Genomic DNA, 16,780 nt, shown 5'->3' with positions numbered 1-16,780 from the left:
TGTTAGGAAAGGGACTGAGAGGCATTAGGGAAGGAGGGAAGCAGTTCAGAGAGCCTTGGGCTGGGCATCCATAGACCTGGGTTCCAGTCCCAGCTCTGTACCCTGGCTCAAAGTGTGACTTTGGGCAAGTCCCTTATCGTGGGGCCAAAATTTCCCCTCTCTGTAAAAGGAGGGGTTTGAGCTAGAGCTGAGATCCTTCCAGCTTTAAAATCCTGTTACCGAAGGCAGCAAACTAAATGCTTGTCACAGGGGGCAGTGGCTGGAAGTGGGTGGGAATGGGGTTGAAAGAGGGAAAGTTTCCTCGTCTGACACAGTTAAGTGCTCTTCTCTAAAAGGCAAAGATGAATGGAAAACAGGTGCAATGTCCTACAACTTTGGTCCTTGGCAAGTATTAGAAAAAGGAATGGATGTTGAAGAAAGGGGTAGGGGATGATCTTGTGGTAACAGAAAACTGGGGCTTCCCCATATATGATCCCTTGGTGCAGCTGCTCATCTTCCGACTTCCCCTCCCCCCACCCAGTCCTTTGGTCCTTCCAGATCCTCTGCTCTCCCTCACCCCCGACCCCAGTTCTCCATCTACCTGTCTCTTTTGTGCTGTCTCAGTCTCAAGACTCTGGAGCCCTGGGTTTCACTTAGAAGATCATAGTTTTATTGCTGGAGGGAATCTAGTCCCAACCTTATATTTTACCAGATGAGGAAACTGAGACCAAGAGATGTTAGATATTCACCTGTAATATATGCTGTGAGAAGCAGAACCAGGATTTGAACCCTACCACTGCAGCAGTTGTCACTGGCTCACCATGTGACCTTGGCCAAGTCCCTTCCCTCTCTGCCCCTTGGGTTTCCCATCTGTAAAATGAGGGAACTAAGCTAGATGGCTTTTAAGGTACCTCACAGCTCTAATACTCCCCCCCCCTTTTTTTTTTTTTTGCATATTGCATGTCTAATCCTTGGCCCTAGTGGGAGAAAGAACCGTTGGCTTGAGGAATATCCCCACCTAAGTAAGTAAGTTAGGAAGGGATAGATAGAGGAAAGAGAGGATAGCTCTCCTAATTTGATTTTTCAGGTTTGGAACCTCTCCTCTGGGTAGGAGGAGAATCCAATATCTGTTAATCTGGCTCTTTTCTGCTGTCTTTCTGTCTGTAATCTCGTTCTTTTCTGCCTGCCTGTCAGTTCCTGTAAACAGATGGCATTCTTCCCTTATGCAATGCAGGCTAAAGGCAGATGGCTTCTAGGTTGGGACCCAGGAGACTGTTAGGGAAGCAGTTTAGACCCCTTCAAGACATTTGGTCTAGTATCACTCATCAGAAAATATCTTTGGGTAGTTGCTTTCCAATAGGCAGGTCTCCCTTTGAACAAACTGGCTAAATGGACATTGGGATTCACTGAAAGGCTTCATTGGAATGAGTTGGGGAAAGGGAAGTATTTTATAAATGAGCTCCCCTCTGGTGCTGAAGATAGTGTCTGACTTCTTCAGGGGCTTTTCCATTGTGTAAAATGAGGTCTGCCTTACTCAGGCTTAGTATGCCCCAAGTGCCTTCCTGCTCCCAAGGAGGGCACAGACTGCCTGGAGCCACTCTTACCCAGGCCTCGTGATGAAAGATGAGGGAGCCTATACCTTCCCTGAGCTTAGCAGGGCTGATTGGCTATGTGACCCTGGAGTAACTTTTCTTCCTTTCTTTGGGCCTCAGTTACCTCATCTGAAAAAATGAGGAGGGTGGATTAGACGCTCTTTAAAGCCTTGCATTCTGCATTCTGAGGTCCTTTCTATCTTTGCAATTCTATATTCCAAGAGCCCTCCCAACTCTGATATTCTATGATTTATTCTATTCTCCTTTTTTTCCTGCTTCTTACCAGATTAGGACCATGGACCTCCCCTCCTCTCTTATAAAAGTATCCTTGCTTTTCCTCCTCTCTTTTTACTCTATGATTTTCCTCCCCTTCTATAAAAAGATGAGTTCTCAATCTTGTCTCCCCTGCCCCCTTCTCTCTGGACCCTCCCTATTGTCTGGGTTCCTCTCTCCTCTCCTTTCCATGGAGGTCCTCTGAGATACAGGCTGGAGAGGCAGGAGGATAGATAGGTACACAGGTAGGAAGTGAAGACAGGTGCACACTTGCTCACTCACACAGAGAGGCACACACATGCAGATAGGTGTATAGACACGTGCACACACATGCAAGACAGGCACACAAACTCATGTGTTGGCAAACGTGCATGCACACAGACATGCTCATTCACACAGACAGCCACACACCAATGGGATATACAGGCACACACACAGAGGCAAATGGGTACAAACACAGTAAAGCACGTAGACAGATACGTACAATCTCCCATCCACATGCACAGACAAGTACACACAGATGGGCACCTATGGCAATGAATGGACATGCTCAGAGATGGGTGACACGCCCACTCCAAACAGAAAGGTGCCCCAGCCCACAGGCACACAGCTTCTTGCTTTGTGTTTCAGTGGCCCATGTGGAGGAACAACCATTGGAAGGCAGAGGAGGCCCTAGTTGGAAGGAGAGGAGAAAGAAAGAAGTGGCAGAGTGAATTTAGTGACTGGGAACAGTTCGGCCAGGCAACTTCACTTCTGACTCATCATGTGCTGGGGGTAGGGAGGGGTGAGGAATATTGACATTTTGAGGGCATTTCTAATAGGAAATGGCAGATGGGAGTATTTGTTCCCTAGGTAAGTTTAAGGGCCCTTCAGGAACAAAGAGGATTATATTCTCCCTCTCTCCCCCGAAAAGCCTTTCCATACCTCCTAGGCCCCCCTGGCTCAGTGGGTGGGGGAAGAGGAAAGGCTGAGTTGGGGTGAGTAGAGGAGAGGATGGAGGAGGCGCCTGGGGAGCTTGTAGACTGGTGGCAAACTCCCTTTCTTGCCTGTCCTCCAGGTGACAGATGAGGCTGAAGGAGGGAACAGTGAAAGTCCTCCGAGGTTGGGGGAGAAGACCCCAGTGGGGACTTTTAGCAGCAGCTGGAAGCAGGGGTCTGAGGTGCAGCCCCTTGGGGCCCCCCTGGGGAATGGTGATGGAAATGGGATGGTTGTGGTCTTGGTTCCTCCCTTCCTGGATCCCCTGTCTGAGATAGGAAAGAGGCTGGGAGCAGGGGCATCCAGAAGGCAATGGGGAGGGGGAAGAGGGGCCATTCTGGGCCTGGACCCAGGAGCTCTTGGGAATCAGAAGGGGAGCTATATCAGCTTCTATCCAGAACAGGCTATTTAGTGCTCCCCTCCAACCTCCACTAGCCCTGGCCCCGGATGCCCTCAGAACCCTGAATGGAGTTGGGTGCCTGAGGGATTGTGTGCTTTTAAATGTCACTTTTTTTTTTTTTGCAAACACCAGACCTGGGGGTCCCTCCCCAAACCCTCCTCCCAACTTGCCTTTCAAAGGCCCAGCCTCTGAGTACCCCCCTCCCCCCTCCCTGAATGGCTGGGGCCTCAGGCCCCTGCCTAGAGTCCTGACTCACTGTCCCCTGCCCCACAAAAGGGCTCTGAGGTCCTCCCTGGATAATTGCCCTGCTCCCCTTCCCCCACCCACACGCCTGGGGGCTAGGGGTATGTCTGGTGGTGATATAGGGCAGACGACCAGTATGGCTTTTCTGCAGGTGTGGGTATGGGTCCCCGGGAGAGAGGGATATCCTAGGGCTGCCCTTCCCGTGGCATGTCTTCCCCCTTCTAATCTGCCCCACAAGCCCCCTTGGGGTGGAGCTCTGACCTTCCCAGTCTCTTAGCAGGTAGGTCTCTGGGAGCTCAAGACAGAACCTAATCTCCCCTACTCCCTCTGTTCGCTGCCCAGCGGGACAGAGTGGATGGAGTATGCCGTGAAACAAAGGCTCGCAGCCCTCTCCCCCCAGTCCCTAGGGTGGGATGGAGTGGGACGCGCCTCATCTCTTTCAGCCCTCCTAACCCCCTAGTGGGGATGGCAGGAGCAGAGGGTCCCTCCCCCTCCCCAGCTCTCCCTGGTGGGCAGGGCTGGGGCCAGTGGGAGGAGGGGCCTCCCGGGCTGCCCAGCGCCCCAAGAGAGAGAGAGCTTCCCCGCGCCAGGCCAGGCCAGGCCAGGCCCGGGGCCCCTCCCCGTCAGCCCAGCCCAGCTCCCTAGGGCCCAGGCCCCTGGCCCGACCCGGGCCCGGGTCCAGCTCCGCCCTCCTCAGCTGAGCGGGTGTCCGATTTGAGTTTGACGAATTCCTTGGCCACCTCGTCGTTGCTGCGCTGGGAGAGGATGCGCAGGACGGTGAGACCCGTGTCGTCCATGTGGATGCGGCGGCCCAGGGGCAGCCAGCAGGCACAGCTCCCGCGCTGCAGCAGCTCCTTGAGCTGGAGCACGGCCAGGCCCACCGTGCGGTCCTCGCGGGCGAAGCAATAATCCTTGACACACACCTGCAGCTCGTAACACTCAGGGCCGGCGTCCGCGCTCAGCGTGCTGGGGGCAGGGGAAGGGGGGGGGCGGTGTAAGACCGGGCAGCCTGGGCTCGGGCGGTGCCCTACGCCCCCAGCTGCACAGCCTCCCGGGATGCGAGAGCCTCCTCCCGGGCACACCTGCCCTGCCGCACGCCGCGGTGAACAGCTTCCTCCACCAGCCAGTCTGAGACTTAGTAGATAAATCGGGAGAGGGCTGCAGGAGGCACACAGAGGTTGTCTTGCCCAGATCCGCAGTATTAGCAAATGTTAGAGGTGGATTTAAACCCTCGTCTTCCCGACTGCAAACCCAGCCCCTTCTATTAGGTAGTTGTTAATTCGAGAAAAATGGGACCTCCACACAGATAGACTTGCTGTACGGATATTCCCCTTGTACCAGTGCTATTCTTGTGCAGATGTTTATGCCAGTACAGACCTTGTACAGATGTTACCCCTATGTAGATGCAAGGCAGGTGTCCTTCCTGTGCAGGTGTTTATGCCAGTACAGATATTTCTGCACTGTAGTTGCTTAGGGCCTATGCCGGGCAGATGTTGCCACCTCGCTGATGATTATGCATGCACAGCTCTTGCATCTGCTCATATGTATGTGTATGTGTTTCTTCTATGCAGACTCAGGCCAGAATGAATTTTCCACCTGTGCAAGTGTTACTTTTGTGCATATAGTTATGCCTAGGCAGATGTTTCCTGTAGAGCTGCTTGTTTAGAGGAGATGTCTGCACAAATGTTACATTTTCAACTGTTTTTCCCATGTAGATGCTACTAGTAAAGATGTTAAATACTTGTATGTATCCTCCCAAGCCCAGCCCTACTCACAATTGGAAGGTCTCGTTGTACTTGGGAGCCCAGCTGTTGTTCTTGGACTTGGTGGCAAATTTCCTTTTCTTGTCACTAAGCTGGGGCCCAATGATATTGACCTCAATGAAGGGCCGAAAGATGCCTGATGTCTGCCACTTGAGGTCATTGGCAGCCACAACTGTTCCAGAGGAAGGAGAGGGTAAGTGGGGCTCCACTCAGATGCACCAGGTCCTCCCCCTGATCTGGCCTCCCAACTGAACTGGTTGAGGGCCTTCTAGGGGACAGAAGTGAGGAGGCTCAAGCCCACACCTTCCCATTCACACTTACCTTTCACAGTAACCTTGTGTTCCCCAGTACCTGGGTGGGTGAAGAGCTCCACATGGACAGAAACCTCGCCGACAGGGTCATCCACTCCTGATCCTGATGGCGGTGGGGTAGGAGACAGTGGATGAGTTCTGCCCTCCATTTGGAGACCACAAGCAGTGTTCTCCACATATCCCATTCCACCCCACCCCACCCCCAACCCACACACATGCTGGCGGCCTCAGGTCAACAACACTAATGGGGCAGGTCATTCAAGAGGGGAATGGGGGGAGGAGGCAATGAAGTGAGAACAGGACATTAGAGAGAATGATGAACTTAGAGTCAGCCACGAAGCTCCATCTTTAGCCCTTTCTTCAAACTCTACCTCTAACACTTACTGAGAAACCATTAACTATTTACTCAACCTCTCCGAGCCTCAGTTTCTACATCAGCAATTGAGATGATCATACCTGTATCTCACAGGGTTGTTGTGAGGATTAAATAAGACCACAAAATTTCAGAGTTAGGAGGAATGTCTGAGGCCATTTGCCTAATGAGTACTGGGAATAAAACCCTCAGCCAATCAAGGAGTCACCTAGCAGCTAACATTGAAAGGTCTGTGACTCTTATTTTAAATGGTTGGCACCCCTTTTCCTACTCTGCTTAGTACGGCTACATTATTCAGCCAATAGAAGAAGTGTTTGAGGAGACAGTGGTCCTTAGGGAAAGCCATGCAGATTTCTCCAATAGAATGTAAGCTGAGGGCAGGAACAGCTTCATGTTGCTTTTGTCCCCCTACAACCTGGTAGTATGTCTATCCCGTAGAAGATGCTCAATAAATGTTTGCTGAAATTAATTGCTGAACCTACTACATCCTAAAGCAGCTGTTACAGTTTTAGAGAGTTCTAATTATTCTAGTTTCCTCCTCTGCCCCCTTATATCAATCCTACTTGTTTCTTTCAAACACCCACATATTACTCTTAGTTCTGCCTTCTGGGGCCCAGCAGAAGACATTTACTCTCTCTTCCATATGACAGCCCTTGGAGAGCTTGAAGACAGCTCTCACATCCCTCCAGCTTTAACAGCCTCAGTTCTTTCAGCCTTTCTTCATGTGGCTTCCTTCACCATCCTGCTTGCCCTCTCCTCTGGACACTCTCCTGCTTATCAATGACCTTCCTAAACTGTGACATCCTAAGCTGAACATGGCGCTCTAGATGTGGTCTGACCAGGGCAGAGTGTGAAGGACCTATCACCACCTGACTCCTGGAAGCTGTGAATCTTTTAAAGCAGACTAAGATCAAGCGAGCCTGTCCATACTGTGGCTGTGTCATATTGAGCATGCGGTCCACGAAAGCCCCTTGGTCATTTTCAAACAGCTATTGGAAATAGTGTAAGGAAATAAGACGCTTTACACATCTTAAAGCAGAATAGTCCTCACAATGGTCCTGTGACATAGATGCTATTACTTTCCCCATTTTTTCCAGTTGTATCTGACTCCTTGTGACCCCATTTGGGGATTTTTTTGGGGGCAAGATACTGGAGTGGTTTGCCATTTCCTTCTCCAGTTCATTTTACAGATGAGGAAACTTAGGCAAAAAGAGTTGAGTGAACTTGCCTAGCATCACCCAGCTAGTAAAGTTTCCGTCCGAGGCCAGATTTGAACTCAGGAAGATGAGTCTTCCTGACTCCAGGCCTGGCTCTCTGTGCACTATGGCGCCACCTAGTTGCCCATCCCAATTTTACACATGAGAGAACTCAGGCTGAAAGTGGTTCAGTGACTTAGGGTCACACAGCTACTAACGGCCTGAGGCAAAATTTTCAGTGGTTCTTTATTGCTTTCAGGATATGCAGCAACTAGGTGGTACAGTGGTGTCAAACTCAAATGGGACCACTAAACTGTACATAAGGATCCCTACTGACTGTGTATTAACTTAGAAAACCATATATTATCTACGTACTATTGTATTTTTATTTTCTTCAATACTTTCCTATTACGTTTTAATCTGGTTCAGGCTGCTGTTGGGAGTACTGGGGGCTGTGCATTTGACACCTCTAGTGTATAGAATCCGGAGTCTGGGAGATAAGAATTCAAATCCTTCCTCAGATACTTGCTAGATGTATGACCCTGGGCAGGTCAATTAACCTCCCTCATCTTTACTTTCCTCCTCGGCAAAATGGGGATGATAATATTTGCTTCATAGGTTTATTGTAAGGATCCAGTGAAATGGATAAAGAGCTATGTAAATATACTAGCTATCAGCATCATCATCATTAAAACAGCAACTTCTCAGTCAATATTTAAAGCCCTGGACAGTCTGGCTGTCACCTACCTGTCCAGATTTATTCCATGTTACTCCCCCTTCATACACTCAGTGCTTCAGCCTACTTTTACTTCTTTTGGCTGGAGTCTGGCCTCCCATCTCCCACCTCCACACCTTTGTACTTACAAGCTGCCTTTTATGCCTGCAATGCCACCTTTGCCTCCATCTCTTAGAATCCTTGGTTTCATTCAGGCCTCAGCCAGGTTTTACCTCTTACAAGACTTTCTGCAGCTCCCTGACTGTTAGTGCTTTTTTCCTCCTCCAATTATCTTGTATTTAGTTCCATGTTTGCATGTGGTACCCTTCCACACACTCATCCCCCAAGCCAGTAGAATCTTATTTTGTCTTTATTCTCCAATGCCATAAGTACCTAATGTATGCTTGTTGGGTTAGATTGGGAAAACTCCCCGATGGCAAATATGTTACTAATATAACTTGACTTTTTCCTAAATCGCATCAGGAAGCCATGGTCTCTCCCTTAAAGAAGAAAGAAGTAATTTGCTGTGTAACTAAGGTCACATGCAAGGCATTGTGGGGTAGTGAATAACACACTTGAGCCTATAATTGAGATACTTAGGCTTGAATTCTGCCTCTGACACTAGGTTTGTGATCATAGACAAGTCATTTAATCACTTAGACCTTCAGCTTCTTTGTCGATTAAATGGGAATAATAACACTCGTACTACCTACTACACGGAGTGATCGGGAGGAAAGCATTTGGAAAACCTTGCAGTAACAAACATAGAAATATGAGTTGCTTGGTCTTCAGTTGTTATGTTAGAATGAACATGGTCACATGATACAACGGGAAGACCTCTGGACTGGGAACTGGGGACACAAATCCCCGCCTCTCCTTTGCCTCCCATCTTGTTCCATCTCCTGGTCTCACTTTTCTCAGCTGTGAAATAAGAGAGTTTGTCAAGATAATCCCTAAGGCTGCTTCCGCTTCAGTGCTTTATATTTTAGGCACCATCAGCTCTAAGATTCTATGTTCTATGTCAGAGAATCACCTGGAAGCCTGTCTTACTTTGCTGTGATTCTACAGAGCTTGACATTACTGCAAAGGATTAGGGACAAGCTGAATACTGCTTCTCTGAGGGACTGGGAGAAAGGATCTTTTCTGTTGCAAATTGTGCTCCCTCTAGGGAAGTAAGATGAGGAAAAGAACTGCTTAACTTGCTGTCATCAACTATCTGTCAGTATATAACCTCTTCCTCAGAACATTCCAAAACCTACCACTCGGCTGCTGAACCTCTCTATTTTGGATACTCTCATTTTTTTTCCCAACTTAGTCCCCTTTAATCACTTCATTTAGCACAGGGTCTGGCACATAATAGTTACTTAATAAATGTTTATTCAATTGAATTGACCAGCTTCCTAACCTGTACCTTCCCCTCCTACCTAACTTCGTATCACCTTCACTTGATTTCCCCTCCCTCTATTCTCAAAAGATTATAAATATCTAAACTATACTCAGCTTGGATAAAGAGTTGGGCCGTGGTGTCCATAGGCCGGGTTTTCTCTTGTAGCCACAAGTAATAGAAATGACTTGAAGTCAGAAAATGCAGAGTTACTGAGTCAATTCTTTTTCCAAGGCTCCTTCCAGACCTGGCATTCTGTGTTCCAGGGTTCCTTCTTAGTCCTGGCATTCTATGTTCTCAAGTCCCTTCCAGTTCTGACATTTTGTTCTGTTTTAGGGTAACTCCCAGGTCTATATTTTGTGTTCTATGTCCTAGGGTCTCTGCTCTTTCTGATTTTCTATGTTCTAAGGTCCTTTCCAGCTCTAACATTCTGTGAACCACATTCTCATCTTTCTGGGAAGTTGCTTCAGCTCCTTGGTATCTGGTATTTTGATCAGTCTTTTTGGAAATGTCTTGAATGGACCCTTCAGGGTTTCCTCACCTTTGAGTAAATCATATAACACTGAAGCTTGATACTGAAAGGTAGGCCTTGGGGCCAGTGGCCATGACACTGATGTGGTCTTTTTTTTTTGCTTTTTGGAGGGGGAAAGGTAGGGCAATTGGGGTTAAGTGACTTGCCCGAGGTCACATGGCTAGTTTTTTGTGTTAAGTGTCTGAGGCCGGATTTGAACTCAGGTTCTTCCATCACATGTCATCTGTGATGAACTACCATCCATAGGACCATAGAACCTCACAGCTGGAAGAGACCACAGAAGGCAATTCTAACTCTGGCCTAAGCAGGAATCTTCTCAATAATGTCCCTGGCAAGTGGTCATTCAGTCACTGTTTGAACACCTCCAGTGACAAGGAACTCACTACCTACAAGGCATCCCTCTCCTTCCATTGGTGGTTTGCTCTGATGATTAGGAAGTTCCTCCTTACCCTGATCTTGAGTCTGCCCCTCAGTGTCCACCCCTTGCTCCTAGTTCTTCTTGGCTTGGGGAATGGAAAGAAAGAGACACATTCTTCCTGCACATAATAGACTTTCATATACTGGAAGGCGGCTATCATGTTTCCTCTAAGCCTTTTCTTCTCTTTTGACAAACATTTCCAGTTCCTTCAGATGATCTCCATGATCCTGAAGTCCCTGCTCTCTCTCTCCATTGCTCTGCCATGTCCCTGTCCTTCCTAAAATAGGATTCCTCAAATATAATTTTCCAATGTGGTCTAGAAGACAGATAGAGTGACTGTCACTGCTTTGGATCTAGACTGTAGTACTGGCCCCAGGGCTGTGTCTCAGGACCCCTCTGCAGCCTTTCCTTGCTGAATGTCAGCATGGCCTTGTGGAGAAAGAGGGATCAGGACCTACCTTCAAGTGGGACCAGTGACCGCCCCGAAGTGGGACCTGTTGCCGCCAGCAGTCCGGGCCCCAGTTCGTCTCCCGATCTGCCCACCCTCCCCCCACCCTCCACCACACTGCAGGCAGCTCCCCATCCCCTATGAGGGCAGGCTTGCCAAATGGGACATGCAGCAGGTGGCTGGGACTGGAGGAGGTGGCGGCTGCAAAGGAGATGAGATGGGAGTCTTTTATTCCAAGCAGAACCATACCAGGCCGGCTTGGCTGGGGGCTAAAAAGAAGTAGATCCAGGCTGGGGGGAGTCCTTGGATCTCCCTGCCCTGGGGGCTCAGATGCTGAGCCCCTCCCCCCTCTCCCAACAAGTCACATGCTCAGCTTCCTCTCCCTCCCCTCTGGAATCCGATGCTTTTTATGCAAGCGTCAAACCAGACCCAAGGGAATTTAGGGTAAGGGGTAGAGAGGGTAAGTAGGGAGGCTTGGAGGGTGGGTCACATATCGGGCAGGGCCAGGCCCCCAAGGCAAGGGAGAGAGAAGTGCTGGGTCCCCCACCATGGGATTGGAGGAGTCAGAGCCTGAGGCCCACCCTGTTTTGCTGGCTCCAAGGGGAAGGGCCTTGCCAAGCTGCTCCTACCCCCATATTGAAGGAAATGATGGGAAAAGGCTCATCCCTTTCTTCAGAAGGCCTTGGGTCCCACTGGACCTGATGACTAGGGATTTGAAGCATGTACCAAATAAGACCATGGGTAGTGCTGGGATCCAGACTGATAGAACTGGGATCTGGTATGCAAAAAATAGGCTCTAACTCAGAACAAGAAGGATCTAGCTTAGGAGAGAGCTAAACTGGTCCAAGGAAGGACAGGACCCACGGGTCGGTTTAGTTCAGGAGAGTGAGGACCTAAAATTCAGATCAAGATAACTGAAACTGGGATCAGCTCTTGGAGAACTAGGACTCTTCCACCTCAACTTCTCCCTCCTCTCCCCCTTTCTTATGTCTAAGTTTTCTCCTCTGTGAAACAGGAAGATTCAACTAGATGGTCTTTTGTGTTCCTCCTAGCTCATGCATTCTATGATTCTAATTAGGATTGTCTTAGTTTAGGAAATGCTTACACATGTTTTAGAAAATCTGGGTTCTTAGGCCCTGGGATTTTTTCCCAGTGGTTCCTGGGTCATACTGGTGGTGGGATAGCCTTGTTATCTTCTGGCCCAGAGTCCTTCCCTATCCTACCCTCCCCTTTGGAACCAGCAACCTGCTGTGCCCTCCGATCCCCCAACTCTCCCATCCCTCCCCCAGCTCAGATCCTAAATCCCTGGCCCCATGGTGGAGAGGGGAAAGTTGGAGCTGGGGTGGCCAGGGTATACCCGGGTGGGTATGAGCATAGCAGGCCTGGCTCAGCCACCAGGCCAGCCATGAGGACAGAGGGAGGGAGCAAGGGATGGGGCCTTTACTAGCTGGGGCATTGGGAGAGTGCTTCAGGGAGTGAGGGGCAGCGACCAGGGCACCGAGAGTGCAGGGAGAGGGTACCAGGGACGGGCAGGCGGGCAAAGAGACGTACCCTTCTCAGGATAAATTTCTTCACTAAGAGTAAACCTAATACCTTTTCCACCATGAACTAGTAAAGGGTGAAAGGAGAGACACAGAGAAAGGAAAAAGATAAAGAAAGAAAGAAATAGGGAAACAGAGACAATGAAGGAAACAGAGAAAGGCAGGGAAACAGGAGACAATTAGAGATGGGCAGAAAGGTAGAGATCATGAAATAATAGAGAAAAAAACAATGGAGACAGAGAGACACAGGGAAAGTGAGAAATTCAATGAGACCCACAAAAGAACATAGAGACAAAGATCGATAAACAGAAAGAGAGACCCCAGAGACAAGGAGACAGAAGAAAGGATAAGGAGAAGAGGGACAGGGGGAGAACAACAGTGTCATAGAGGGAGAGAGGAGAGCGAAGAGAGGGTTGGGAGTTGAAAGGAAGGAAAAAACAAGAAAGAGAAACATCAGCTCCCAACAGACAGACAGATAGACAGATGAGACAGATTGGCCCCTGGGGCTGTGAGGGGCAAGAGTTAGGTCAGAGCATTAGAGTGGCAGGCAGAGGAGGGGGAAGGTCTATGGCCCCCAGCCCTATTCCTCAGCAGTCTCAGGTTGGGTACTTAACTTTCCTTGTATTTCCAGATACTCTTTCCCCCAAACTCAAGGCCTGGTGGGGATTTGTGGAGGGCATCTCAGTCATTCCTCCCTGGCTTCTGAGTTACACTGAATGGCCTTGTACAATCCAGGATTGGGCTAAGTCAGGGGAATGTCAAGAAGTCTGTCCTATTTAGCTTCTATCCCCCTGATTCCCAGCCAGGCCCAACCTTATCAGGGGTCTTTCTACGGGTGTGAGGGAGAGTCATACTCAACAACTACTTTAGAAAACCATTCTCAGATGCCACCCTGTGCTCATGCACCTCTACCTCCAAAAAGATTTTGTTTAAATGGATTTCTGACATGGAAACTGTCACTTTGAACAGGGGGTCAGTGATCCATCCCAGAATAGAACCAAGGGGTCTGCTCAGGCCCCCACCGACATGGACCTGCCTCCCACTGGGCCTGTAGTTAATGATGTGGGTGTAGAAGCTCTCTGAGGCAGCCTGGGGCCTCTTCCATGGGCAGACACTTCCCCCCTTCCCCACAACCCAGTCACCTCAGCCTTAGGCACTGACCCAGAAATGGATCAAGAGAGAACCAAAGATTAGAGAGGAGGCCAGAGACATTAACCTTCCTCACCCTCCCTTCTCCCTAACCCAAGCCAAGGGACATGGGAATTCCTGCTTCCTGGCAAAAGAGCTTGGCACTGAAGAAGTCATTTGGGGTGGCCTCCTCACCTCCACCCAGCGGTGAGTGTCCAGCTTCCTCCACCCACAGTGTTCAGCTCTAAAATGATGTTCCTATGATCTCTGAACCTTGTACTAATATCCTATGGATCTTGCCCTTTCTCTTGTGGTATCATAGAGGCTCTTACCAAACCTCATCCAATGCTTCTCCTTCCTCCTCCCACCCCCACTTTATGACCCAGCCTGGAACAGAGACCTTGAGGGTGAAAGAAGAAGACAGCTGTCATTGGTTAGATGAATGGCACCTGAGCTTCCTCTGTGCTCCTCAGTGCCTAGGCTTGGGCACCAGGCATGAACCTCCCTCCCCTCCCACCATACTGTGCCCAACTGTGGGCAAGGGAATGAGGTGGGCAGACCTTACCCTGAGCTGACTGAGTCTGGACAAAAGTTTTGATGAGCAGGTCTGTGGCCTGCGTGTAGAGAGACAGGGCATAACGGAGGGACTGCAGGTCTGGGCTCTTTTCCAAGAAGGTCTTCTTGAGCCCCACGCCACCCGCATGGAAGTATTGCTGTGAAGGCAGAGGCTGGGTCAGGGGTGGCTCTCAAAGACTCCCTCTGAGTCTAGGAGCATCAAAGCCATATTTTCCCAGGGCACCAAGACTGGTATGGTGGGCTGATTCCTGGAAGGAGCATCAGGATGCCTGGGTTCTATTCTCGGCTCTTGTCCCCAACTTGAAATGTGACTGGGGAAATCCCTTCTGATCTCTGGGCCCCAGCTACCATATCTAAGTTACCATATCACTCAATCAACCAGCATTTCTTCAGTGCTTAGTATTTTTGAGGTACTATGTAAGCCCTGGAGATAGAAAGAAAGGCAGAGGCATGGTTTCTTCCTTCAAGGGCTCACATTCTAACAGAGAAGACTCTGTCTATGTTCAGGAAAGGCCGGAGTTGGGCTGGAGGATCCCCAAGGTATTTTCTGTCTCTGATACTCTACATGTTAAATCCTAAACTACTTTCCAGTCTTGCAGATAATTCCTAATCTCCCTTCCAACTTTAATATTTCATGTTCTAAGGTCCTTTCCAGCTTTGATACTGGATGTCCTAAAGCCCCACTATGTTATTCTCCTTCCTTCCTCAATGATTTCAATGCTAACTCCAAGTCTTTCCACCTCAAATCTTGCCCTCCTCAGCTTTGACATTCTATGGTCTAAGGGCCTTCCCAGACATGACATTCTGTGTCCTAAGGGCTCTCCCAGCCCTTGACATCCTGGGTTCTAAGGTCCCTCCCACTCTCCCATTCTGTGTCCTAAGGGCTTTCCCAGCTCTGACAATCTAGGTTCCAAGGGCCCTCCCAGCTCTGACATCCTGGGTTCTAAGGGCCCTCCCACTCTCCCATTCTGTGTCCTAAGGGCTCTCCCAGCTCTGATAGTCTGGGTTCTAAGGGCCCTCCCACTGCCCTGTAGCTGGGGGTCCTGGGGTTGTGGTTACTCACCTTGATAGTGTCCAGAGCCAACTCTACCACAGCACACTGCTTGGGGGTTAAGCTCTTGGCCTCTTCCCGTACCATGTGGTCCTAGAAGAACAGTGCAAGAAGGGGAGAAGGTTGAATGGCTCTGTCAGCTGACACACTAATTCAGCCCCTTGGTGATCTCTATCCGCCAGGCTTGGCAGGAAGGAGCCCATGGGTGTTGAACTCTGGGGGAGGTTAAGGAAAATTTTCAGCCTTTGAGGCCCTTCTAGCTCCGGCAGTCCGAGCCGGTTCTAAGCAGGTTCCAGGGTAATGAAAGGGGAGGTCAAGGATGGAACCCTTTCTAGCCTCTGATACCTGACCCCAGGCTCCTCTGGAGGGCCTGCAACCTGAACTGAGGAGGCCAATATGAAGACTCCTGCCCCCAGCCACCACCATGTGACCCCTGCCCCAAGTCTGTTCCCCCATACCCCCAGTTCACCTTGAGCTTTGACAGCTGGCCCAGCTCCTTGGCAGCATTGAAGATCATTTGAGTCCCCTGCAGAACACATAGAGATACCCAGGGAAGGGGGTAAGGATATGGTTACAGGGTTCCTGGGTCCCACCCCACCCCCCTGTACTGAGCATCACCCTTTCACTGAACCTGGACTGAGCCACTTTACCCTCTACAGGGCTGATGTGCCCAGGGCTACAGTAGCAGGGAGGCAGATCCCAGGCCTCCTGGCATTACGGCAAGATGGAAGCTGGCACACATGGCCACCCAAGGAAAAGGTGAAGGCAGGTCCATAACTGGGGATGGACTCCATTCCTACTCACTCTCAAGAAACCCTGGACACAGAGGATGCCATGGTGGGCCATTCTGAGGGGATCCCCAGAGCTTGGGGGATGGTGCTGACCTGGATGGTTCCCTGCCCTGTAGGGCCAGTAAATCTAGGCAGGGGCTCCTGGTTTGGGACTGAACCTTCTGTGGACAGTGGTTCTCAGAAACTGCCCTCATCTCTAGGGTAGGATTTCATCTGGGGAAGTCATGTCCCCACTCCAACAAATGCAGAGTCTTGAAAAGTTATGCCCTTCCCCGCAAGAGCCCAAAGAACTAGAGGCAAGAAGATTAGGGGAGAAAAAAAAAGTAGAGTCTGGGGGGAGGCAAGAGGTACTAGGCCCCAGGCTAGGCAGAGGCTGAAGGCAGGCTGGTCATTGTCCCAGTTCCTTGTTCTGTCTGGAGTCTCAAGTATAGGATGTGGGAAGGGGCTTCAGAGAGGGAGGTAGCCCCTCCCATGTGGCCCCTGGGCTCTGTCTCTCTGGACAGGAACCGGAGTGATGAGTTCAGGAGAAGCCACTGATGACCTTCATGGAAAAGCACTTCATTTACCTTCTTGGTCCCCACCTCTGCCACCTTCCCAACCCCTGGATGTCACAATGAGTGAGGGCCTGGCAAGAGGTCCATGGGAAGCAGCATGATGTACAGGGCAGGGAACCTGCAGCCTCGAGGCCACACGTGGCCTTCTAGGTCCTTGGGTGCAGCCTTTTGACTGAGTCCAAGTTTTACAGAACAAATCCTCTTACTCAGGAGATTTGTTCTGTGAAGTTTGGATTCAGTCAAAGGGACTTGAGGACCTAGAGGGCCACATGTGGCCTCCAGATCACAGGCTCCCCACCCCTAGAAGAGAACAAGCCTGGGGTCCTAGTGCCATCCTTGCTATGCCCTCATTGTGTGGCCTTGGGCAATTCACCTCAACTTTTGGGTCTGTGTTTCTCTGTCCCTAAAATGTAGAGGTTGGATTAGATGGTACTTAAAGTGTCCTTTATGGTTCTATGGTTCTTCAGCTAACTGGCTGTGTGATCTCGAGCAACACCCCTTCCTCAGTCAGAGAGAACCTCTCTTAGGTTTCTTCTA

The 16,780-nt window shown here is 50.0% G+C and overlaps 1 protein-coding gene across 1 annotated transcript in view; it reads right to left on the bottom strand.

The window, feature by feature from the left end:
* Nucleotides 1-69: 69 nt before the first annotated feature.
* Nucleotides 70-16,780, bottom strand: part of UNC13A (unc-13 homolog A) — a 91,703-nt gene continuing 74,992 nt past the window's right edge. Inside the window, exons 41-46 of the mRNA XM_069086895.1 lie at nt 15,368-15,424; nt 14,911-14,991; nt 13,837-13,984; nt 5,547-5,639; nt 5,238-5,397; nt 70-4,428 (exon numbers count right to left, since the gene is read on the bottom strand). Coding sequence (XP_068942996.1) covers nt 4,104-4,428; nt 5,238-5,397; nt 5,547-5,639; nt 13,837-13,984; nt 14,911-14,991; nt 15,368-15,424 — 864 coding nt within the window. The 3' untranslated portion in view covers nt 70-4,103. The remainder of the gene's footprint in view (nt 4,429-5,237; nt 5,398-5,546; nt 5,640-13,836; nt 13,985-14,910; nt 14,992-15,367; nt 15,425-16,780) is intronic.

Source organism: Petaurus breviceps, unplaced genomic scaffold (assembly GCF_028583685.1).
Source record: "Petaurus breviceps papuanus isolate PSGF00001 unplaced genomic scaffold, PetGlider_PUasm1.0 180, whole genome shotgun sequence".
NCBI classification, from domain to species: domain Eukaryota; kingdom Metazoa; phylum Chordata; class Mammalia; order Diprotodontia; family Petauridae; genus Petaurus; species Petaurus breviceps.
Note: the sequence above shows the minus strand (reverse complement) of the source record. Positions and strands in the feature narration are given on the sequence as shown.